Genomic DNA, 25192 nt, shown 5'->3' with positions numbered 1-25192 from the left:
GGTGGAGTACGTCGCAGCCAGCAGTACCAGCAATGGACGAGACCAGCTAGAGCCTGACCTGGCTCCTGACCAGAACAAACTGGACGATCGATAGATCCAATAACGTCAGCTCCTGTGTATAGTGATATCCTTATATGAAGAATACTTTCAAGATAATATTATTTAAAGCTATAAAATAAATCTTTAAACCAGCTCGTTCTATATTTATATATTAATTTTTTTAATATAACTAATTTATGTTACAGTGACGCGCTTTAAAAAACTTAAAAACTATCGCATCGATTATAGGCGTACGACATTAGACTAAGCTAACTGACTAACTGCAAAAGAGTTTGCTATTTTCGAAAAGCATGCAGTCACATGCATATTTCGGAAACGAACTTTCTAGATTAGATCCCAGGGTCCTCGGCTCTGGCGCTCGTCTACCGCCGCGTCATCAAGATGATCCCAGCTCCCAGTAGAGATTAAGAATTGTTTATTCCTTCTGAGAGTATATTTCATGATATATTTGCCTGGATAAGCGGCCTGAGCATTTAACCTTCACTTTTCCGTTTCCTGCGCCGCTCCGGTGATTTTCCCACTTTAAATCGGGTGTCGCGCGTGAACCGGGCGCTTTTTTTTTTGAACCGGGCGCTCTCCGGTGCATCGCGCCAGCAGCTGGTACATTATTTATTCACTTGCACTTTTTTCGACGTATGACGTACGACGTGCCTCGCAGGTGCATACATCACCGTCATCGTCTTCCCTCCTGTATCATGCTTTACCTCATCAGCTTTGACCGGGTATGTTTTCATTGGTTCACCCCCAAATTATCTTTCTCATTGACTGTTTTTTCTTTTATTTTTGTATTCCCTTCAGCTCTATTGGACGTCTCGTCTTTCTGGACATAAACGGCTATTAAACTGTTATTCAACTTCTGGTCTTCCGGTTTATATGAGCGAGTGTGTGCTCGATGACGGCTGTCCACTCCAAGCACCTGACCGGCTGACATCGGAAAGTCCCCGTCGGCTCCTGCGCACGGGGCCACAATGCCATGCGTCCCTCGGGACATAATTAATGTTGGGCGATGCTGTGGACTTGCAATGGCCCTCTTCCCTGCGCTGTGTCGCTGAGTCGACAAAGTGGTTTCCTGTCTGCTGCAGCAGTGACCGACGGTGGAAATATTGGTTAACGCCCATGGGATATGTCAGCCACACCCATTCATACGCCGCCGAATCAAACGTTGGGCCTTTGCTTCGAGACGCGTAAGTGAATAAGTATATAATTTTACATATTTTAAAATATATCTTTCTTCACAGAGGACTTACGCTTTGCCACAAACCGAGTCGTGTCCGATTTCCCACGCCAGACGGAGTCCTGTCTAAGCATTACCGAGGTGCATTCGAGGCAGATCGAGGCTTATCCCAGCCAGACAGAATCGTATCCCAGCAGGACAGAAGCGCACCCCTTGCAAGATCAGAACATAAAAAGCCATCGTCCTCCTTCGACCTGGCCATCGACAACTATCTCAAGGACTTTGGCTATGGCAACCAAGGCTGAAACTACGCGGTCTACTAGACTCTGGATAGATCTTGTTGTTATTAGGTTTAAGGATATAAATATTTTACATTTTTTTATATATATAGATAAGATACTAGGTTAAGTTATGACGAATAAAACTATTGAAAAATCATCCTTGCTGTATCCTGTATAAGGGGAAAAATATCCTTGATCCGTGGTCCTTGATAAGGACTCCAGCAAATCAGGGACATTTTTCCGATCACAGGAAGCCGTCGCACGTCCTGATCAGGCCACAAATAGCTGACTAAATATGGATGGTAGGGACTGTTTGGGTCCTTACCGAAGGATCAAGGAAATTTGTTTGATCACGGGGAGCCATGGCACGCTCCGATCGGGCCACAAATAAGGGAGAAAACAAGATAGACAAGACATGTCTTGAGAAAATATCCTTGATCCTTGATAAGGACTCCAGCAAATCAGGGAAATTTTTCCGATCACAGAAAGCCTTCGCACGTCCCGATCAGGCCACAAAAAGCTGAGAAAACTAAATATGCAAGGTAGAGGCTGTTGGGGTCCTCATCGAAGGATCAATAACGTATAAAACAAGAAAAGATGTTGTTGTCAATTATTGTACAACAACAACTCTCAACCTACGACCAATAAATTGGCAAAAAACGAGAATTTCAGGTCTGGGATACCAGGCAAACAGAAATAGCAGAGGGCCGCTGGTTTTTTTAAATTCCTTTTAATTTTATTTTTACGTTTTTTCAATAATAATAATAGTTATTCAATAAAAATCAAGAATAACAATTATAATAATAGTTATTCAATAAAAATCAAGAATAACAATTATAATAATAGTTATTCAATAAAAATCAAGAATAACAATTATAATAATAGTTATTCAATAAAAATCAAGAATAACAATTATCATAATAATTATTCAATAAAAATCAAGATAACAATTATAATAATAGTTATTTAATAAAAATCAAGAATAACAATTATAATAATAGTTATTCAATAAAAATCAAGAATAACAATTATAATAATAGTTATTCAATAAAAATCAAGAATAACAATTATAATAATAGTTATTCAATAAAAATCAAGAATAACAATTTTAATAATAGTTATTCAATAAAAATCAAGAATAACAATTATAATAATAGTTATTCAATAAAAATCAAGAATAACAGTTATCATAATAATTATTCAATAAAAATCAAGAATAACAATTATAATAATAGTTATTCAATAAAAATCAAGAATAACAATTATAATAATAGTTATTTAATAAAAATCAAGAATAACAATTATAATAATAGTTATTCAATAAAAATCAAGAATAACAGTTATCATAATAATTATTCAATAAAAATCAAGATAACAATTATAATAATAGTTATTTAATAAAAATCAAGAATAACAATTATAATAATAATTATTCAATAAAAATCAAGAATAACAATTATAATAATAGTTATTCAATAAAAATCAAGAATAACAATTATAATAATAATTATTCAATAAAAATCAAGAATAACAATTATAATAATAGTTATTCAATAAAAATCAAGAATAACAATTAAGATCAAGAATAACAATTATAATAATAGTTATTCAATAAAAATCAAGAATAACAATTATAATAATAGTTATTCAATAAAAATCAAGAATAACAATTATAATAATAGTTATTCAATAAAAATCAAGAATAACAATTATCATAATAATTATTCAATAAAAATCAAGATAACAATTATAATAATAGTTATTTAATAAAAATCAAGAATAACAATTATAATAATAGTTATTCAATAAAAATCAAGAATACCAATTATAATAATAGTTATTCAATAAAAATCAAGAATAACAATTATAATAATAATTATTCAATAAAAATCAAGAATAATAATTATTCAATAAAAACCAAGAATAATATTTATAATAATAATTATTCAATAAAATATTGTATAGTTATTACTTTTGATTTTTATTGTTTCTGCTTAATAAAACTAAAAAAATTAAACAATTCCATACGCCTGAAAATAAGAGTAAGAAGAGTAAGAGTATGCAAGAACGAAGTATGCACCAAATTTTCGTGAGATTATTAAACCATTTGCAAAAGGTTCTTGCAAAAGTCAAGCAGAGGAGCATTGATAACATTTTAGAAAAAATTTTAAAAATCAAACGACCTTCTGCTGATTTCTGTTAGCCTGGTGTCCCAGATTTGAAATTCTCGTTTTTGCCCATTTGAGCGGTCGCAAGTTTAAAGTTGCTGTACAACAAATTGTTGTACTGTTGTTGTTAACAACAACAACTTTTGTTGTTTTCTCCCTTATTTGTGGCCCGATCGGTTCGTGCCATGGCCCGTCGGGATCAGAAAAATGCCCTTCATCCTTCGGTAAGGACTCCAAAATCACAACTAGACATATTTAGTTTCTAGGCTATTTGTATCCTGATCGAAACGTGAGACGGCTTCCTGTGATCGGAAAAATGTCCCTGAATTAATGGAGTCCTTTTCAAGGATCAAGGACATTTTCCCCAATCAAAAATATTTAGTTTTCTCCGCTATTTGCGAACCGATTGGGGCGTGACACGCCCTTTTTTAATCGGAATAGATTCCCCTATACAGGATAGAGCAAGGATGATTTTTCAATAGTTTTATTCATCATAACTTAACCTAGTATAAATATATAAACAAGTGGAAAACATTGATATCCTTAAAACTAACAGCAACGAGATCGAGTCTAGTAGTCTGCGTAATTCCTGCCTTGGTTGCCATAGCCAGGTCGAAGGATGACGATGGCTTCTTAGGTACGATGCTTGGATAGCGCTCCGTCGGGCGGGGGAAAATCGGGTACGACTAACATTTCTCGTGGGCGTGAATCAACCATTCCACTGTCGATCACTGGTCCCTGCTGCAGCGGAGGGGACGCCCCTTTGACTTAGCGACACAGCAGTTTCATCATGGCTATAGCCCGCAGGAAGACCCAGGATAGGATGAGGAATTACGGTGGAATCACCCACGGAGGAGCTGCGGACGGCGAGCTGATTGGAAAGGTGGATTTGATGCCGAACGATCCTGGGAAAGTAGGCTCTTCGCCGATCTAGACATATTTCGCCGAGATAGACCCTCCCGAACTCTTAGTTGGGCAAATAATTAAATATTGGTTTTATTTTTTGCACGCTATATCTCTGCTATATCCTGCCATTTTCAAGGTCGAGATTTTGATGCCGCTCGACAGTCTGGAACCTCGCGGTCCTGCGAGAGTTGGTCCTGCACCCATCTGGCTCTATTTGTCTGAGATATAGCCTTCCAAGGATTTGGTTTTGCATATCAATAGAATACAGGTTTATTCTGCACAGTCTGGAACCTCGCGGTCCTGCGAGAGTTGGTCCTGCACCCATCTGGCTCTATTTGTCTGAGATATAGCCTTCCAAGGATTTGGTTTTGCATATCAATAGAATACTGGTTTCTTCTGCACGCTTTATCTCTGCAATATGGCAGCCGATCGGGGTGCGGTATGTCTTTTCACGATCGGGCGAGTCCTGCCAATCGACTGCAATCGCAAAAAAAGGACATCCGTTTTTTCACGATTTTCGCAAAAAATCTTGATGGTTACATCATTAAATTTGCCAAAAATCGGCCTCATTTTCGTAGTCGAGATTTTGATGCCGCTCGACAGGTTGGAACCTCGAGGTCCTGCGAGAGTTGGTCCTGCACCCATCTGGCTCTATTTGTCTGAGATATAGCCCTCCTAGGATTTGGTTTTGCATATCAATAAAATACTGGTTTATTCTGCACAGTCTGGAACGTCGCGGTCCTGCGAGAGTTGGTCCTGCACCCATCTGGCATTATTTGTCTGAGATATAGCATTCCAAGGATTTGGTTTTGCATATCAATAGAATACTGGTTTATTCTGCACAGTCTGGAACCTCGCGGTCCTGCGAGAGTTGGTCCTGCACCCATCTGGCTCTATTTGTCTGAGATATAGCCCTCCTAGGATTTGGTTTTGCATATCAATAAAATACTGGATTGTTCTGCACGCTATATCTCTGCAATATGGCAGCCGATCGGGGTGCGGTATGTCTTTTCACGATCGGGCGAGTCCTGCCAATCGACTGCAATCGCAAAAAAAGGACATCCGTTTTTTCACGATTTTCGCAAAAAATCTTGATGGTTACATCATTAAATTTGCCAAAAATCGGGCTCATTTTCGTAGTCGAGATTTTGATGCCGCTCGACAGTCTGGAACCTCGAGGTCCTGCGAGAGTTGGTCCTGCACCCATCTGGCTCTATTTGTCTGAGATATAGCCTTCCAAGGATTTGGTTTTGCATATCAATAGAATACTGGTTTATTCTGCACAGTCTGGAACCTCGCGGTCCTGCGAGAGTTGGTCCTGCACCCATCTGGCTCTATTTGTCTGAGATATAGCCCTCCTAGGATTTGGTTTTGCATATCAATAAAATACTGGTTTGTTCTGCACGCTATATCTCTGCAATATGGCAGCCGATCGGTGTGCGGTATGCCTTTTCACGATCGGGCGAGTCCTGCCAATTGACTGCAATCGGAAAAAAGGACATCCGTTTTTTCACGATTTTCGCAAAAAATCTTGATGGTTACATCATTAAATTTGCCAAAAAACGGGCTCATTTTCGTAGTCGAGATTTTGATGCCGCTCGACAGTCTGGAACCTCGCGGTCCTGCGAGAGTTGGTCCTGCACCCATCTGGCTCTATTTGTCTGAGATATAGCCCTCCTAGGATTTGGTTTTGCATATCAATAAAATACTGGTTTGTTCTGCACGCTATATCTCTGCAATATGGCAGCCGATCGGGGTGCGGTATGTCTTTTCACGATCGGGCGAGTCCTGCCAATCGACTGCAATCGGAAAAAAGGACATCCGTTTTTTCACGATTTTCGCAAAAAATCTTGATGGTTACATCATTAAATTTGCCAAAAATCGGGCTCATTTTCGTAGTCGAGATTTTGATGTCGCTCGACAGTCTGGAACCTCGCGGTCCTGCGAGAGTTGGTCCTGCACCCATCTGGCTCTATTTGTCTGAGATATAGCCTTCCAAGGATTTGGTTTTGCATATCAATAGAATACAGGTTTATTCTGCACAGTCTGGAACCTCGCGGTCCTGCGAGAGTTGGTCCTGCACCCATCTGGCTCTATTTGTCTGAGATATAGCCTTCCAAGGATTTGGTTTTGCATATCAGTAGAATACTGGTTTCTTCTGCACGCTTTATCTCTGCAATATGGCAGCCGATCGGGGTGCGGTATGTCTTGTCACGATCGGGCGAGTCCAGCCAATTGACTGCAATCGGAAAAAAGGACATCCGTTTTTTCACGCTTTTCGTAAAAAATCTTGATGGTTACATCATTAAATTTGCCAAAAATCGGGCTCATTTTCGTAGTCGAGATTTTGATGCCGCTCGACAGTCTGGAACCTCGCGGTCCTGCGAGAGTTGGTCCTGCACCCATCTGGCTCTATTTGTCTGAGATATAGCCTTCCAAGGATTTGGTTTTGCATATCAATAGAATACAGGTTTATTCTGCACAGTCTGGAACCTCGCGGTCCTGCGAGAGTTGGTCCTGCACCCATCTGGCTCTATTTGTCTGAGATATAGCCTTCCAAGGATTTGGTTTTGCATATCAGTAGAATACTGGTTTCTTCTGCACGCTTTATCTCTGCAATATGGCAGCCGATCGGGGTGCGGTATGTCTTTTCACGATCGGGCGAGTCCTGCCAATTGACTGCAATCGGAAAAAAGGACATCCGTTTTTTCACGATTTTCGCAAAAAATCTTGATGGTTACATCATTAAATTTGCCAAAAATCGGGCTCATTTTCGTAGTCGAGATTTTGATGCCGCTCGACAGTCTGGAACCTCGCGGTCCTGCGAGAGTTGGTCCTGCACCCATCTGGCTCTATTTGTCTGAGATATAGCCTTCCAAGGATTTGGTTTTGCATATCAATAGAACACAGGTTTATTCTGCACAGTCTGGAACCTCGCGGTCCTGCGAGAGTTGGTCCTGCACCCATCTGGCTCTATTTGTCTGAGATATAGCCTTTGCATATCAGTAGAATACTGGTTTCTTCTGCACGCTTTATCTCTGCAATATGGCAGCCGATCGGGGTGCGGTATGTCTTTTCACGATCGGGCGAGTCCTGCCAATTGACTGCAATCGGAAAAAAGGACATCCGTTTTTTCACGATTTTCGCAAAAAATCTTGATGGTTACATCATTAAATTTGCCAAAAATCGGGCTCATTTTCGTAGTCGAGATTTTGATGCCGCTCGACAGTCTGGAACCTCGCGGTCCTGCGAGAGTTGGTCCTGCACCCATCTGGCTCTATTTGTCTGAGATATAGCCCTCCTAGGATTTGGTTTTGCATATCAATAAAATACTGGTTTGTTCTGCACGCTATATCTCTGCAATATGGCAGCCGATCGGGGTGCGGTATGTCTTTTCACGATCGGGCGAGTCCTGCCAATTGACTGCAATCGGAAAAAAGGACATCCGTTTTTTCACGATTTTCGCAAAAAATCATGATGGTTACATCATTAAATTTGCCAAAAATCGGCCTCATTTTCGTAGTCGAGATTTTGATGCGGTTCGAAAGTCTGGATCCTCCCGATGTTGGGAGAGTGTGTCCTTCACCGATCTGGCCATATTTGTCTTAGATATATCGTTCCGAAGAGTTGGTTTTTGGCTAAGTTCGTTTTTTCATCGGTATATATTTTAGTATTTTTCCGATGGGCAGACTGTATATTTTATTGCTAAGTCCCAGGTTACATTGATTTTCTTGCCACCATGTCTAGCTCACACCTTGCAAATTTTATAATATGTATAGTATTTTCCAGTATATTTTAGGACGCGTGTAGAGATGAAACTTAAAGAACTTAAAGTTAACCAGTATTGTAGGAAATTGATTTATCAATCGAATCAAGTTAAGAGTTCAGACCCTCAGGTCGAAACTTGCGGGTAATATTCAACCGAATATCAAGAGCGAGGAATATGATGCAACATGATACAAATAATTTGTCAGTATATTTTGAATTTTGTGACGTTTTCGGTATATTTCTGAGGGTCATATACGGTCCATATGTCTTATAGATAATCCGCGGTCACACTGCATACGTGTTATAATAATGACAAAACAACAACAAACAAAAACAACAAACTAACTATATAATGATTGGCTTAGTGTAAGAGAAAAGGATGTTACTTTTACTTGAGTTTCTTAATAATTGGTTTTCTTTATAGCCTTTGGATGCTGCTACTGCTGCTCTCCATATCCATTGCTTCGTTTATTTGTTTGCGACAGTGGCTACAAAACAAGAAAAATAAATTGCATGCGTCGTCTTCAGATAATAGGGTTTATGTCGGCATTTTCCATCCCTACTGTAACTCGGGTGGTGGTGGTGAGCGTGTCTTATGGTGCGCCGTGAGAGCTTTGCAGGTACTTTTCTTGTTGAAACATAGTCTGCCTTAAAGTCTGGCTAGAATCTGCACTCAATCACTCTCTATGTACAAACATCATATGTTGATAAGAAGTTGGCCTTATCTAAGCTGTATGGTTAGGCTTGTGATTGCACTATCCGACAAATTTTGGGGCAGAGGCACGTTTTTGAATGATATTTTTACAATGTGTAGCCTCCGAGCTATCTTCAGAGCTACCCGTTCCGTTCACATTTGCTCAATAATTTGTTAACATCTTTTCAACATTATTTCATTTAAGGAAAAGTACCCCAATGCCAAGATGGTTATTTATACGGGAGACATAGATGCGTCCCCGAATTCAATATTAGAAAAAGCTAAGAATGTGTTCAACATTGTAATTGATAGCGATAACGTAGAGTTCGTGTTTTTGAAGCAACGGAACTGGATAGAATCGAAAACCTATCCGCACTTTACTTTATTGGGCCAAAGCCTAGGATCCATGCTATTAGGATTGGAAGCGCTTTGCAAATTCCCTCCGGATGTCTTTATTGATACCATGGGATATGCTTTTACTTTTCCTCTATTCCGATATTTGGTTCAGGCGAAAATCGGCGCCTACGTACATTATCCAGTGATCAGTACCGACATGTTAAGGAGAGTTCAGAGTCGCCAATTGGCCCACAACAACAAGAAATACGTGGCGAGAAATCCATTTCTTACTTGGGCAAAACTGACTTATTACCGCTTGTTTTCAAAGGTGAGTTGCTTACAAAGGTAAGGTAATGATTAAACCTTATCTACAACATTCCTAGATTTATAAATGGATGGGCCGTTGCGCTGACACAATTATGGTAAACTCCACATGGACTGAGAATCACATATTACAACTGTGGGATGTGCCCTTTAAAACGCATCGTGTGTATCCTCCCTGTGAAGTGAGCCATCTTAAAAATCTTCCGCATTCAGAGAAAAATGATGAGGTTATCATATTATCTGTGGGACAGTTTCGTCCAGAAAAAGACCATCCATTGCAACTACAAGCTATGTATGAGCTAAGAACTTTATTAGCACAAGAGGAATCCCTTTGGAATAAAATACGACTCGTCATTGTGGGCTCCTGCCGAAATAAAGATGACTACGAGAGGCTGAAAAACATGGAAGATTTGTCAAAGCATTTGTCTCTGGAAAACTGTGTTCAATTTCATGTGAATGTTTCGTATGATGATCTTCTGAGGCTATTTCAAAGTGCTCATATTGGAATACATACCATGTGGAATGAACATTTTGGAATTGGAATTGTTGAATGTATGGCAGCTGGTCTTATAATGGTAGCTCATAGGTCTGGAGGTCCTCTACTCGATATCATTGAAACCTCTGAAGGCAGTCAAAACGGATTTCTCGCAACTGATGCAGTTGAGTATGCGGAAAATATATTAAATATTATTCTCGATTCGTTTGACACAAATAGAATTCGAAATGCGGCAAGGTATGTGAAAACCAATTTGTATCTTAAAAACTACCTATGTATCTATGTTGTTGTTTCTTTTCAGATCATCGGTGGAGAGATTTTCTGAACAAGAATTTGAAAAAGGTTTTTTACGAGCTACCTCAACCTTGTTTACAGACGTATAAAGCCCAAAAGGAATAGTATTTCCACCCCGCAAGAGAGCCATTCTACTCCAGTAGGACATAGAACATAAAGAACTAGGGGATTATGCCCCAACCGTTTAAGACTGTGGTAGTTATTATTCTGGCACCCCGCCAGGCTGAAGCTCTGAGTGTAACGTGCTTCACGTGTTTTGTATTTTGATCGCTGCCGCCAATCTGTGGAATCCCCACTGGGCAGTCACCGGCACCTTTCGCGTGGGCCAATGACACCTTGACGCCCAGTTCCAACAAGCGCAACCCACAGCCACCGGTTTTCGAAGAGTTGAACTTTCAACTCTAAGGTATTTTCAGCTATTTAGGCAAGGTTTTTCCAATACCAACTTGGTCAAATATTTGTTCAGAAAATAGCAATCCAATGTATGCATTATATTATTATTTATAATAATAACACCCAAGTTATGGTAACACTTATTTTCATTGCTGGTGATAAAACATCGGTGTTTTGCGTAGTTTCGATATATGGTTTTAAGAAAATTGCATTGATTAAATGAAAAACAAAAAGAACTATTGAACTATGAACTTTAATTTATATCAATAAGATATAAGATCATTCGGAGATCCTTAATTTTGCTTAAAAATGCCGAAATTTCCACATGTTCAAAGATTTAAGCTAGCTTTACATCGATAACATCGAAAAAATATCGATGGTCTCGCTGCAAGGAAACCATCGATAGTTTCACATCACTAAATTTTACAATAATTAAACTGTTGAATGAATGTTGAATAATAAAAATAATAATAAAACGCACGTGTAATATGGAATATGTTAATTCTGTTTGGAACTACATTGCTTCGGTGTGCAGTTGCTTGCATTGCGCCGAGGACGTTGGTGCTCAGGTAAGCTGTAATGACGACATTTTTGGACAATAATAGAAGCATTGCTACTTTGTCTTGCAGAACATTGAACCAAACGAAAGAACACACCTACTCGTAGATCCCGTCAACCATAGTCCAGCCCTTAGAAGAAGCAATTCCGATGGCTTAAGTAACGATTATTCCCACTCACTTCCCAAAAAAGATGACCAAACGGCACTATCTAGACTTGTACAGAATACAGCAATGTACGTAGTTCAAAAGACGCAATATGCATGCCCATACCCACATACATATATGCATATGCATTGTGCATACATACATATGTACATATATACTTATCTGCATTCATATTTCTAGAAACATGATCAATGTGGGCGCTATGGATTGCCATAGCCTGGAACATCAGGAGTACACCGACAGAATAAAGACTTATTCGCAGCGCTTGCATGAACTGTGGAACAATGTTCAGCATCCCAACATAACAAGGAAAGGTAAGGCACCCCTTGATTATTATTATAATTAAACTTAACAATGTAATTTGAATTTATCCAGGCCTGTTGAAAGATGTTCCCAGTCATCAGTTTTATATAACAAAACCAATTTATGCTAAGGATACACTTCAGGTTAGTCGCTAATAAAGTTGATTTTGTAAGTCTGCGTTACCTTGCAGAATTTGATAACTACTATGTATTCTGTAGCTGTATATGTTTGAGCTTTAACGAACTGAAGTCATAATTCATGCATTGTTTCTATTTTCAGATGAAATTGTTTATTGAGAAAGCCCTCATCGGTGTTAATCAAATACAGATCGACCACAAAGAAGCGGTTGTAGTTCCTTTCCAAATACCCTGATTGTTCATGAAAGATAAGTAATAGATTGTGTGTGTATCAATTTATATTGGTACTAAGTAACCCATGCAAAATCACTTAACCGACTTATTATTTTATTTAGTGTATAAATACAAATAAATACAATATATAACACATACATACTCCCTCAGAGAATTTTTGTACAATTCAATAAAAACAATGTCTTTTGACCTTAATCATAAGCTATGGGTAGCTACCAGAAAAGATATTGGGCAACTCATCAAAAAGCAGAATCGATTGAAGAAAATGGAACCCCCCGAAGAGAAGGCTATCTCGTTTAAAATATTTTCCGAGCTTTATGTGCTATACGTAGAGCTTGTAAACAAGTTGAGTTTCATCTATCATAATACTTTTCAAGTGCAAAAACGAGCTGTAGTGCGCATTCTTGTTGAGAGTGCAACACAGCAGCTGCTGAGGCTCAAGGATGAATTGAAAGGCATGGAGTTGAGCGAGTACGTATATATAGATAAAGCATTAATTGCTAGAAGGCTCACGCCGCGGGATCTGGTTATCTGGAGATCACCTCAATTTTTATATCGCCGTCCCTTGGACGTTCAAAATATCGTAGCCGATAACAAATTGTACATGAATGATATAGAAAAGGTTGAGAAGGAAGCACAGGATTGGGTCAAAGTTACAGAAGCAGTGACCCTTATTCAAGCGCACGAAAGGGCGCGCAGAGCTCGTGTGTATAAGTCAAATATAAACTATGATAAAAAGAAATTTCTCAAGGTCCTACAAAGAAAAAAAATCAACTATAGATTTACATTCAAGCCGGATCAAGCAATGAGTATACCTGTTAAGAGAACTATATTTGCGGCCGATTTTATAAAGGACGTGGAATCATGTGAAAACTTAAAGGAAAAAAAGGATGTATTGGAGCCGTCTACTGATAGTAAATAAATTTATGATGAATATATATATATTTTAATTCGAGCTATATTTTTATTCTAGATGAAGAATTGGAAAGGCTAAATAAACTACGAGACGATGCAGCTAGTAAGATACAAAATTGCTGGAGGCGCTACAAGACAAGAAAGATTATGAGAATGAGAAGTAGATTTAAAGAAGAATTATACGGTATGAAAAAACATAGAAAGCTAAAACGCCCGAACCGTTTTGCGAATTCAGTTTTTGAAATGTATAAAAAGGAGATGTTGAAAAAGAAGCTGGACGAGGAATATATTCAATTAATTACTGATGAACGAACAAGGCTTCTGCAAATGCGAACTCCTTGGATGATGGAAGACATATCCGATCATATTCGTGCCTGGTTTAAGGAATTGTAAGTTCTATGACATCTTTTTGTATGCATAACTTTGAACAGAGAAGGGAAGGCTACAACATTATCAACAATTTATATTTACATTATTCAATTAATTTTCTTAACAGTTATGAAAAGACCGGAAACTTCCACCCATACCCCGATCCGATTAAAACTGGAACCGTATTAGTTGTCATCGATGAAACAATGACTCCATTAGAGTTTCAAGACACTCTAGGTAAAAAGCCTATGACCAAAGCGGAACGCCAGAAGTTGGCTGAAAAGAAAAAGGCAGAAAAGCAGAAACAAAAGGACAAAATACGAAAGCAGAAAATGAAGGACGCGAAACGAAGGAAAAAATTAAAAGATGCCGGAATAATTGATGTTGCCTACGAGATGACTTCAAGCAAAGCCATAGGTAGGGAGAGCATATGTATACTCTATCGTGTTTGTTTTTGCGCTATACTACAACAAACATCATATATTTATATATATATATATTTACAGCAAATATTGAAGAAGCAATGAAGCAATTTGCTCTTGATTGGAGAAACATTGATGAATACCTCAACAAAAATCATGATCCGATCAAAGATTGGGTTACAGAGGAAGAGTTGGCGAAGATACATCAGGAGCTGAGAGGATTGGTTGATGAATATATGAGGTAAATATATTACACATTTCTTGTTTCTTTGTAAGTAAAAGTACCTATACCGATTCTGATTACATTTTGAAGGTTTTGTTGGTATACAGAAACTCGATAAGTAACACATCATACTTTTAAGTTTAATAGTTATATTTGAAGTTAATTGAATCGATTATCTTATAGGATAGAATATGAGCTGCTTAGAGCAGCTTTGGCTAAAGATACCAAGACAAAATATAAGGCTCAAAAAGTAAAGAAGGCCAAAGCTAAAAAGGAAAAAAAGAAGAAAAAGGTCAAGGATATGACAGCCGATCGAACGCTTGATTCATTATACCAAGAATTGAAAGATGAAGGAATTATAGAGGAAGTTTCCCACAAAGATTTTGATGAATTTATTGCCGACTTCAACTTTTTAGCAAATGATACAAGAGATGAAGATGGTTTAACGTTAGTACTTTTATAGTTTAATATTTAATATCGTCTCATTTATACGAATGTGAACACATTTTACAGAACTGTGGGCCCAGCGAAGGGGGATATAAAAATGATCATTCAAGAATCAATGCTGGGAATGGGAGAATTCGATATTGATAAACCAAAGTCAATTTTATTAATAGGACCACTTAACAGTGGGAAAAAGCTACTTTGTAATATAATTGCATCGGAATTAGGTATGTATAATGCATTGACATATGATAAATCAGTTATGACTTATATCGATTATCGTTTATATTTCAGATGCTGTATTTATAAATCTTAGTCCAGAAAAAGTTTTTAAATTTGCTGATAATATGAAGTATTTCCTACATGTTGTTATGAAAGTAGCAAAGGCCTTTCAGCCAGCTATATTATATATCGAAGAAGCTCATCGTGTATTTTTGAAAAAGATTCCGCCTGAGCTAAAGGAAATTAATCCAACGCTCCTCGGTCCTTCTATACCGAAAGGCATTTTGAAAAATATCAAAAAAACTGACAAGGTTGTTTTATTGGGCACCAGCAACATGCCATGGTCTGCGAAGGGAAAATTCAAAAAAGCATTCCAGAAAGTCCTGCTTATACCAAGGTGCGACTATGGTACTAGTTTCCTGCTTTGGCTAGAACTAATGACAGAAAACGTAGAAGATATGGAGGAGCATGCATATTCTGCACTGGCAAGAGTCTTGCAAGCATATAACTCTGGTGATATCGCACAGAACATAAGTCAGACATTAGATGTTTCACGAAGAATGAGGCTTAACAATGAAGCGTTAGACCCCAACGAATTTTTGGAATATTTCTTGAGCAAACATGATGAGCCAATATTTCCTCCAGAACAAAAGGTAAAACATCAAAGCTTGTAATCCAAAAATTGATAATATACGTTACTTAATATCTTTAGATCATGGACAAATTTGACAAATGGTTTGGAAAGTCTAACAAATTTTTGAAATTAAGGCGCAAGTTTATGGCTAAAAAGATGGCAAAACAAAAGAAAAAGAAATAGGTGGATCTCATACGCACTTACTGCTCATTAATATTCAAATTCAAATGTATTAGTCCCACATAAATAAACTTTTGAAACATTTTGGAACGTATAAGGAATAGTGTTGCATTAATAAGAATATTTTTGAATTACGACTATTCAGATTTTCCTTTCAGCTGGGCCGGAAGTGTTAGTTTAACATAAAATAATAAATTAAACTCATCGCACCCTAAAAAAATTACACAAAATAATATTCTTATAAATACAATTCTTGCGTATTCAGCTAAACAAAAAATCCATCTCTGTATATTGTCTTCTATATTCTACAAAACCCAAAAACCAATATTATGTTGAGGCTTACAAGTATAAGTGAGGCAGATAAGATGCCAGACCAGACCTTTACTCGCATCATATCGCTTTTAAAGCTCCAAAAAGCTTTCGATATAACACTGCCCTCGACTGAGCATGCGCTCCATTAATATAACTTTTAAGAATAAATACAATTATACTTGTCAGTCCTCGATTCTAGTCCATTTTATACATCAAACAAGAGAAAATGATATTAATTTAGGAAGCAATAGTGAATTTTTGTGAGAGTTAATGTGCCCACGATATTCAAATAACTGGTGGCTAACGGAAAGTTAAGAAAAAGAAAGACATACTCACAATAAATACATATTAAAATGGTAAGGACGAAATTGTGTGCCCCCAACATCAGAAATGTTTATTACAACATAAATGTCGTGTATTAATTGGAATTTTTTTTCTGTGAACTTCAAATGTTTCACTTCTGAAACCAAATAAGACTTATTGTCTGCAATAATGTAAAAGTATATACATATGTACATTATGGGGATATATATGGCTATGCCTGCATATGTATGTACATATGTATGTATGTATGTGTATTTTGGTTTACATAAGCGCGTATCGTGTGTGTACTTAGATATGTATTCATATATCTTTACCAACTTTATAATTGAAGTGTTTAAAGTTTTCATTGGGTTTAAAAGGCCTGCATATTGATTAGTTTGTACTAGAGATGCGCATGGACTGCCTTTTTTTTGCCGTAGCACACCGTGCCTCGAATATTTTTTCGTTTTTTAGCCGAGTCGGTCCGTGCCTTGCAAGATTGGCCCGCCCCCGCACCCATCCCTAGTTTTTATTAACGGTTATATGTACATACGAGGACGTATTATGTATTTCTTTATGCATATAAATATGCGCATATGTACAATGTATGTACATTTGAATTTAATATATATGGACGTACAAATCTATATAGTACCACTCCACCAATCCACTTGCGGATTTTCAATTAAATATTTTTGTCTTGCAGAAAAGGAGGCATTAAAAGAATATACATTTCTGAACACATATATTCCTGCTCTATTTCAATAGCCGGTTATTTTGTTTCTGTGATTAAATTGTACCTCAACGGCGGGCAAGAATTTCAACATTCCGATGTTAAGCCAATAGTTCGCTGTTTTACTCAAAAAGTAATTAATAAGCAATATATATATGAATGAGAGAATATGGTTGATTACTTATTTTTCCCTGACTTTCCATTGACTAAAGGCTCCTTTGTTGTGTTTATTGTGCAACTTTAAGCAATTAAATTGGCATATTTTGGAGCTCTCCACTCTCATTCAATAGCCTCTACTGCAAGGGTCAAGTAAACGCCAAGTCTTGATCTAATCACAGATTATCCAATATGTCATCCGGTTCTGTGTCGTTATTTTCTTTCCTGTTACAAGTTTATATGGCGAGATTGTTTTATTTGCGAGGTCTTAAAGCAAACCGAAAGTACCGCACCTGATTTGTATATCCAAACATAAATATACCATTTTTTCGTGTATTTCAGAGTTACTACTCAAGGAGATCGTATTGGCAATTTGCTCTATATTTCTTTGCGCTTACTATATACTGCATAGGTAAGTACTGTACCTTTATTTTTTATACAAAATGCTTATAGTATGCATTTGAATATTTACACTTTTCTAATATTCAATATGTTAATCAATCAGAAGACTACATGGAGATGCGAAAGCTCTGAATATTTTTTAGAATTACTTCAAACTGAGATAAACAAATAAATGCCGAATATCTTTCTTTTCCAGATGGATCCTTCATATTGCCTGAGAATGATCCACCCACAACTGCTCCGAAATTTTTATCTAGAGGTCACCTTTATAAAGTCATTGTTGGGGAAACAATAGAGCTGCCATGCAAAGTACAAAATCTTGGATCTTTTGTGCTGTTGTGGAGGAAGGGCTCATCTGTGCTTACTGCTGGGCATCTAAAAATATCAAGAGATCAACGTTTTAAAATTGTTGGCGACTACAACTTGCAGATCAATGGAGTTAAGACGCAGGATGCCGGGGACTATATATGCCAACTTGGGGATCAGGAAAATCGTGACCAAGTCCATACTGTTGAAATTTTGGGTATAATATTATTTAAACATAATTGCATTTTGGCTGAATTTACTTTACAACTCTAAACTATTTTCAGTCCCACCAACTCTGAGGGCACTTCCGCACAATGGACAAGTCACTGCGCGAAAAGGAAGCACTGTCACATTGGAATGCAAAGCCTCTGGTAATCCAGTCCCAACAATATTCTGGTTCAAGAAAGATGTGTTTTCCGGACCAACTCATCTATCGGATAGCTCCACATTGATATTAGAGAATGTGGACAGACACCATGCTGGCACATATCAGTGTTCAGCAGATAATGGCGTGAAAGAGCGAGTTTCGATGGACATACAGCTAACTATATTATGTAAGAGTATTTTATATCTCATTATAAGTTGAAAATAATCGTAATACTATTTTTTTGTAATATCACAAAATATTACTATTTATTTTCCAGCTCCCCCAGAAATTACAGTTGAAAAATCATGGGTACATGCTGCAGAAGGATATGATGTTGAACTGGTCTGCATTGTGCACGGTGATGTGAGTTCTGAAGTAAGTAACACAATTTTCATACTCGTTACTCGAAGGGTTGAGCGCTATATTATTTTTTTGGTGGAAGTGAATTTTTTTTAACAACCAGAAGGAATTTTTTTTGCCCATGAAGTGTTTACATATATGTATAGTGTAAAGTATAAAGTAAAGTATACACTACTTTTATATATTATTGATCAGAATAAAAAGCCATGCCGATTCTGGATCCGCCAGAAGGTACAAGTGAAAGTGCAGTGGATAACCCTTCGAAGCGCTTACTCATTACCTCTTTCTCTCTCTAACTCACACTCTTTCTCGTGCCAAGTGCGTCTTCTGGCGGAGGGGTGCGATTGGGTTGTTGGGTTGTTGGTTAAAGAAGAGAGAGTGAGACAGATTTAAACAAAATGTAAAGAGCAATGGAAACGGAAATTCGAATAAAGTAATTCATTGGGGAGAAAGATGATAAGCGGAGTGCAAGAATTAACATTACAACATAACTAGCGGTTGTGGTTCCTTTCTTTTTTTTTACGTTCTTCCCATCAAAGAGATCTCCCCCAGCGATTACGAAAGACTGCCAGAGAAATGCGACAGTCATTGCGAGGGAAACTAATTTCGGTCTGTTTTTTATTATTTACAGATGCTATGGTACCAAAATTCATTTTTACTGGATCCCACTGATCGTCGTTCTATGTACCCACGCGATGATAGATACAGCCTTATTATTCGCAACTTTCAACCGACAGATTTCGGCAATTATAGCTGTGTTGCTGATAATGCACTGGGAAGAACTAAGAAATATATTGAAGTGTCTGGTCGACCGGGTCCAGCTGATTTTATTTCTCCCGCCCTAAGCGGATTTCTGGATCACTACAACCTAACATGGGCAATCGAGTCTGTGCCCCCATTGGATGAGATCAAGCTATTGTACCGGCGTCTTTTGGTAACAGTGGATCCAATGAAATGGCCAACCAATTAAACATTATTTTCCTACATTTTAGATGAATGAAACGTATCAACATCCTGGTAAATGGCACGAGTACCACATCAAACCAACGCCAATAAGGACAGACGGATCACACTACTTAATGTCGTATGTAGTCAGAAACCTGGAACACAATGCCGTATACGAAGCGATTGTTCAAGCTAAAAACAAATATGGATGGAATGAGGTATGTTTCACCTATAAAGTAACGAAATTCTGTACTTGGGAGCGTATTCTAAGACTAGCGACGGCATACCACATCATTTACGATAAATCTCTAATTATTATAGATCAGCGATATTCACCAATTTTATACGCGAAATCATGACCTTCTTCTCGACATCGATATGGAATATAAAATGGGAGTTTCAAGCAATAATAGAATAGTTCCAACTATTTGTGGAATAATCTTATGTATATTTGTGTTGGTGTTCAATCCTATCATCAGTATTTAAAATATTGCGTTAAACATTTATTTGCAAATATAATTTAAAAGGTGCCTTACTAAAACTTTAGCAAATAATTATTCATATTTATACGTATGTATATGTATGTATGTACACTAAGAAGAACGTAACAAGATTGAAATCTGAATATAATAATCTTAATCTTATGTTCTTTATAGAAAGTTATTCTAATAGTCTAAACTCTAAAAATCTCTATCAAGAAAACTATTGTTTGTGGTGGCAGTCGTTCTTGCATTCCGTTTTCAGTAGCTATAACGCCATAACGCTTCTATTAAATATAGTTATTTTAATAATTGATGCAAGAATGCACATCATACATACATAAAAAAGACACATGCTCCTGTGGTGAGCACAATAGAAGACCCATCTCGATCAAATTGGGTAGTTATAGAAAGTTTTGTCTACGATATCCAAGTGTTTCTACAGACAGTTGGCCATTGCTCGGTGTTGATGCTGATTAGGAATATATGTACATATATCATTTATGTATATAATTTTCGAAGTATCAAGAACAGGACAAAGAAAAAAAAAGGTCGTTCCTTTGTCCTTGCGGGAGTACCGCAAAGCTTTACGCGTATAATTTTCTATTTTTAATTATCTCAGCTATATGGTATCCCCATCCCCAAAATATCACATTTTGTAATACAGTCATTCTTGAAAATGTAAGCGAAAATATGAAATATTGTAAATATTCAAATCCAAATGTCAGAAAGCCTCCAAGTAAAATAACATGTATAACTATGTGTACAAGCATATGTATTTATGAATGTACTTAGAAAATAACTCATTGAATGTCAATGCCGTAGTACATACATATATCTACATACATATATAAAATACTTAGATACACAACTACATACAAATATTATCATATTTAGATATAATGATTAACACTTTTATACGATGCATATCGCCATACCTCCCAAAGGTAATATATCTTATGGTATGCTTATTTGTAAGTTGTCAAATTTGTTGAAGTCACAAAGGCAACACAATTAAAACCTCCCCACGTTTGAACACCATTGATTTATATTAAGTGTTTGAACCCAAAGCGACTGTAAATTTAATTCGAATCATTTTTTGCATTGGTTAAGTTAGGCATTTTGTTCTTACATGGGCCCAGAATTTGTTTGGTACTCGTACTTTATATTATATTAATATGAATATGATACATTTTTTAAACCTTAAAGGGGCATATACTCTGACTTATGTACTTTGAAGGTTTCTAAAACTTTTTGCATTGTGCAGAACTTAAAGATCCGGTATCCTTACACATTTGGGGTTCGAAATCGTATCCTTTTAAATTGTCAGTACTCATATACACACTGTGAACACAAAAATTGTTAGAATCGCTCAATGTCTTGTGCATACGTAGTAGTATACGTAGTACTCTTGCATTGTAGCTATAATGATGAAGAAAAATTAGACACCTTTTAAATAGTCAACATGCTTATGCCAAATATTGTATTTACATAGATGTATCTATATCTACATAAATATACAGTACAGTTGCATGCGTAAATGTATGTATATGTTTAATATATATTTGATATATACCATACACATGTAAATATAAAAATTTGGCAAAACACCGCCTCAAAACTCAACATTTTTGTTTGATTACTTGAATTGGTTGCGGTTCAATTATTAAATATATACATATGTATATATGTGCATACATACATACATAAATATATGTATATAAGGACTCACACTTATTTATATAATTATGTATATTTTTAATGCAAAGTGGAAAAAGTCACGCAAAAAAAAGATTTAGTCCGAAACATCTCAACGATTAATTTGTTTATTCATTAAAGTTAATATCCAACTTTTTAATTCAACCAGTACACAAACTCTTAAAGTAAAGGCATTTCGAAAATATTTTTTTAATCGATAGCTATACCACAATATTAAGTACAACTTATATCTAAAGACATAATTAAATATACATACCTATATAATCTAGTAATAATATTATATTAATAAAAATATAATACGACAAACTGTATGATAGAAATCCCCCCTATTAGTGAACACCGAATAGTAAACTACGGATAACCTTATAAAATACATATTTGTAACCCACAAAAACAAAAATGAAGCCATATGCACACATAAAGATGTATGTTTGGGTGTAAAAATAATGTGCGTATGTGTAAGCATCATTAAAAAAACAGAAAGATAGATCATATTATTGGTATAATTATGATATTTTAACTATAAGTGTTCGTAGGAATAAGAAATAGAAAATATCTCACTAGTGTCATAATTTAAATTTTAAAACCGAAAATCTACTTAGCATTAAGTGTGTAAGATTTACCTACTTATAATGAATGGCATTATACCAGCACAAATAAATTCTTTTACTAGTAGATTAACATACTATAGATGGAAAATGCTCGTTTTCAGTGTAATCATCTTTAAAAGAGTACTTGTATACAGGTAAGTGAACATGTAAATACTGAGCAAACCAGCTTCACAACTATCAGTTGAGATAGTTGGTGAAACGCACGATGTACCTTTGCATAGAAAAAGTGCATTGTAAAGTTTATGCTTTGTCATGCCCTACAAAGTCAGAACTTTAAGGCATAATAGCCACGGGTACAACATATAAGACAAGACCAGACTACCGCGGCTTAGGGCCAATCAAAACATTTTTGTGTCCCCTTTCGTTCTAAGAAAAAATTTAGCTGGTTGTATTTACAGCCGAAGCGCTATTAGAAAAACATGAAATAATGAAGTCGAAACATCCATTGACAACAAATTAAAAATTTATCCAAGTTTAAAGTTAGTCGATACCGCCGTCCGGAGAGGTGGGCGGAATACAAGTATGAGGATTTATTTGATTCATTGTGGTTGGTTTTATAGAGAGTAACTGAATAGCTTCTAGTAGACCATCCTGACTACTTGATGGCAAAGGGCAGTTTCCATCTGAAGTGGTATGGTTAGTAATTAAAGTTTACGAGCTTAAATGTGAATAGTTACCTGAATTATGTGAAGTGTATCGGTCAGAGCTAGACATTTTATAAGAAGAAGTCTTTAAAGTATTCATTGGCATTATTCTGGTTTGGTTCCACGTCACTGTGTTGGTGTCAGACTTCGTTGCTTCCCATGGCATGGACCATCTCCTCATTTGGCTTTCAGGGTCAGTAGAGTTTCCATCAATAACTTCACCAGCAGCAGCTTCTGACCAACGGCGCTGCCCATTTAAAGGAAACAATGGGAAACTCAAAGATGATTTTACATTCCGGTGAAATGGTGTCTTCATCGAAAGCAAGTGTCCTGGGTTTGGCAACGGACCACGTGTGTGTTCAAAAATAGCTTGCATTGGATTTGGATCATGAAACGTTAGTACCGGCGATGGGCAACGCTGCTGTTCCACTTGAAAAAAGAAAAAAAAAAACACAAAAGATTTGAATATGTAAAAATACATAGTAATCGTATTATAATACCTGATTCCGTAATTCCAATTGCAATAGGGCGCTGATCGGTTAGCGAATTTCCTTTCGACGAATCCGATTTTACATTTGAGACACACAAGTTTGGCGATGGGGTCTGTGACCGTTGATCGTATTGAGATCTTTAATAATTAACAAATATTTAGAGATAAGGTAAGGCTTTACTAGAAGAATGAGCAGATTTCTTACCGTTGCTTGAGAACGCTACAGTCTTGTTCATGCGGAAACCCGACTGGGGATTGACAAACGAAGCAGCATGTCAGCGATGAAAACGCATCGTAGCTAGCTGCACAAAACTGATGCTGAATGTTGATAACTGATTGTGCATTTTCCAGAACGATAAGCTCATTATGCTCTCTGAGTCGTTTTTGTTCCAGCTCGGTATTCATAGAAGCAGATTGATCCACGGACGGTATGGTAACAAAGTCCTGTAGTATAGCCAACATGTGAGTTTTAACAGTACCTGTTGCCACTGTGGTTGCCCTATGGGAAGATAGGACAAGTTTAAGATAGTGATTTTAAGCCAGTTAATATACATATGTAGCATATAGAGATAAAAGAATTGTCGTTCATATTAGTACTTTAATGCCCAATAAGACTCCCTTTAAATATTTTATTTTATGTCATAAGCTACTGTATATCATAGTTTCATATCACCCTGATTGGAGTCTTATTGCATCCATATATATATTTTACCTGGCCAGATCATTCCATGAATTTGTTAAATAAGATGTCGTATAATTGTTAAACAGCGGCTTTTCATTTAATGACCACTGCTCCAAGACTGCTATGGAATGTGCCAACTTGGAACCAGATGTGCATAGACTATTCAAAGCACTCAAGTAATTGATCCAAGCGGCTGAGCACTCGCTCAATGCTGTCTTAGCTGATATTGATGAATTGCTACCAGTACTAGAAGTACTCGAATGTCCAAAATTGCTGCACAACTCTTCCATGATTATAGTTACTTCCAGGTAAAATCGCGCAAATTAGTTAATCCCTACAATAAGAACACAATTTTGTTATTGTTCTGAATGTAATTCATTGTAAGCTTATGTAATATGCTAAATGAATTTGCATATGTGTGTATATTCCTAATATAATTAGTATAATTTGCACTGTTTACATTTTCATATACACAATATTATTGTGCGCTCACACATGTGTATGAAACTATAGGAACTGAGAAACGACGCTTATTTTTTATACAATTAAAGTACTTATACATGACGAACAATTAATTGCTTTACAAAACAAAGCGTTTATCGCTAACATACAGTTATTTTGCTTGAATTAAAAAATTTTTTTGCCGGTGCTTACGAAAAAATGTGACCAAAATTTATTTCGATTACTACATTAGTGGTGACCCCAAAAAACTCATAGAAAATTCAAATTCAATATCTTTGTATACCCTGTACTCGAATAGTTTAGGAATATACTTATTTTGTGGTGAATGTGAATGTGTTTAATACCCAGAGAGAAGCGTTTCCGCTTGCGTCTAGATTGTACTTAATGTCGATGACCCTGCATTTGTTCATGAAATAATTATTAACAACCATATGATCTTAGACAAAACGAAAAATTAGTGTGCGTAGCCGTCTATAGACACGTCGCCTCGCTATCAGTCGAAGAACTGAGGCACTATTT

At 36.7% G+C, this 25192-nt stretch overlaps 5 protein-coding genes across 8 annotated transcripts; 4 read left to right on the top strand and 1 right to left on the bottom strand.

Annotated features, from left to right (window-relative positions):
- The first annotated feature begins 269 nt into the window (after positions 1-269).
- On the top strand, positions 270-1672 carry LOC108151174. Its single transcript, XM_017279605.2, has 3 exons — positions 270-782; positions 859-1244; positions 1299-1672. Exons 2-3 carry the CDS (start codon positions 1057-1059, stop codon positions 1537-1539), a joined length of 429 nt encoding a protein of 142 aa, XP_017135094.1. The 5' UTR covers positions 270-782; positions 859-1056; the 3' UTR covers positions 1540-1672.
- Positions 1673-8617: 6945 nt separating this feature from the next.
- On the top strand, positions 8618-11031 carry LOC108152529 (GDP-Man:Man(3)GlcNAc(2)-PP-Dol alpha-1,2-mannosyltransferase). Its single transcript, XM_017281934.2, has 5 exons — positions 8618-8723; positions 8782-8977; positions 9257-9715; positions 9771-10444; positions 10509-11031. The coding sequence occupies exons 1-5, from the start codon at positions 8710-8712 to the stop codon at positions 10588-10590; spliced, it is 1425 nt and encodes a 474-aa protein (XP_017137423.1). The 5' UTR covers positions 8618-8709; the 3' UTR covers positions 10591-11031.
- A 270-nt stretch (positions 11032-11301) lies between these two features.
- LOC108152530 lies at positions 11302-12368 on the top strand. Its single transcript, XM_017281935.2, has 5 exons — positions 11302-11463; positions 11524-11687; positions 11800-11933; positions 11995-12065; positions 12202-12368. The coding sequence occupies exons 1-5, from the start codon at positions 11383-11385 to the stop codon at positions 12292-12294; spliced, it is 543 nt and encodes a 180-aa protein (XP_017137424.1). The 5' UTR covers positions 11302-11382; the 3' UTR covers positions 12295-12368.
- An 80-nt stretch (positions 12369-12448) lies between these two features.
- On the top strand, positions 12449-21808 carry LOC108152528 (IQ and AAA domain-containing protein 1-like). Of its 3 annotated transcripts, XM_017281928.2 has the most exons (14): positions 12449-13207; positions 13267-13597; positions 13705-13994; positions 14084-14240; positions 14406-14669; positions 14736-14893; positions 14961-15541; positions 17549-17618; positions 17805-18131; positions 18199-18468; positions 18559-18656; positions 19273-19575; positions 19634-19804; positions 19908-21801. In XM_017281928.2, the coding sequence occupies exons 1-14, from the start codon at positions 12472-12474 to the stop codon at positions 20070-20072; spliced, it is 3921 nt and encodes a 1306-aa protein (XP_017137417.1). In that variant the 5' UTR covers positions 12449-12471; the 3' UTR covers positions 20073-21801. The 3 variants fall into 3 exon arrangements, with proteins under 3 accessions (XP_017137417.1, XP_017137421.1, XP_017137422.1); XM_017281932.2 differs by lacking the exons at positions 17549-17618; positions 17805-18131; positions 18199-18468; ... (2 more) ...; positions 19634-19804; positions 19908-21801 and adding an exon at positions 15601-15795; XM_017281933.2 differs by lacking the exons at positions 12449-13207; positions 13267-13597; positions 13705-13994; ... (2 more) ...; positions 14736-14893; positions 14961-15541 and adding an exon at positions 16179-16370 and having other exon boundaries at positions 19908-21808.
- Positions 21809-21875: 67 nt separating this feature from the next.
- LOC108153158 lies at positions 21876-24843 on the bottom strand. Of its 2 annotated transcripts, none has more exons than XM_033388046.1 (6): positions 24823-24843; positions 24242-24545; positions 23735-24028; positions 23540-23667; positions 23073-23468; positions 21876-23018 (listed from the first exon to the last, which is right to left on the bottom strand). In XM_033388046.1, exons 2-6 carry the CDS (start codon positions 24499-24501, stop codon positions 22876-22878), a joined length of 1221 nt encoding a protein of 406 aa, XP_033243937.1. In that variant the 5' UTR covers positions 24502-24545; positions 24823-24843; the 3' UTR covers positions 21876-22875. The 2 variants fall into 2 exon arrangements, with proteins under 2 accessions (XP_033243937.1, XP_017138450.1); XM_017282961.2 differs by lacking the exon at positions 24823-24843 and adding an exon at positions 24672-24816.
- Between the last annotated feature and the right edge of the window lie 349 nt (positions 24844-25192).

This window comes from Drosophila miranda, chromosome XR (genome assembly GCF_003369915.1).
Source record: "Drosophila miranda strain MSH22 chromosome XR, D.miranda_PacBio2.1, whole genome shotgun sequence".
In the NCBI taxonomy this organism is placed as follows: Eukaryota; Metazoa; Arthropoda; class Insecta; order Diptera; family Drosophilidae; genus Drosophila; species Drosophila miranda.
The sequence above is the reverse complement of the archived record's forward strand: the minus strand, read 5'-3'. Positions and strand labels throughout refer to the sequence as shown.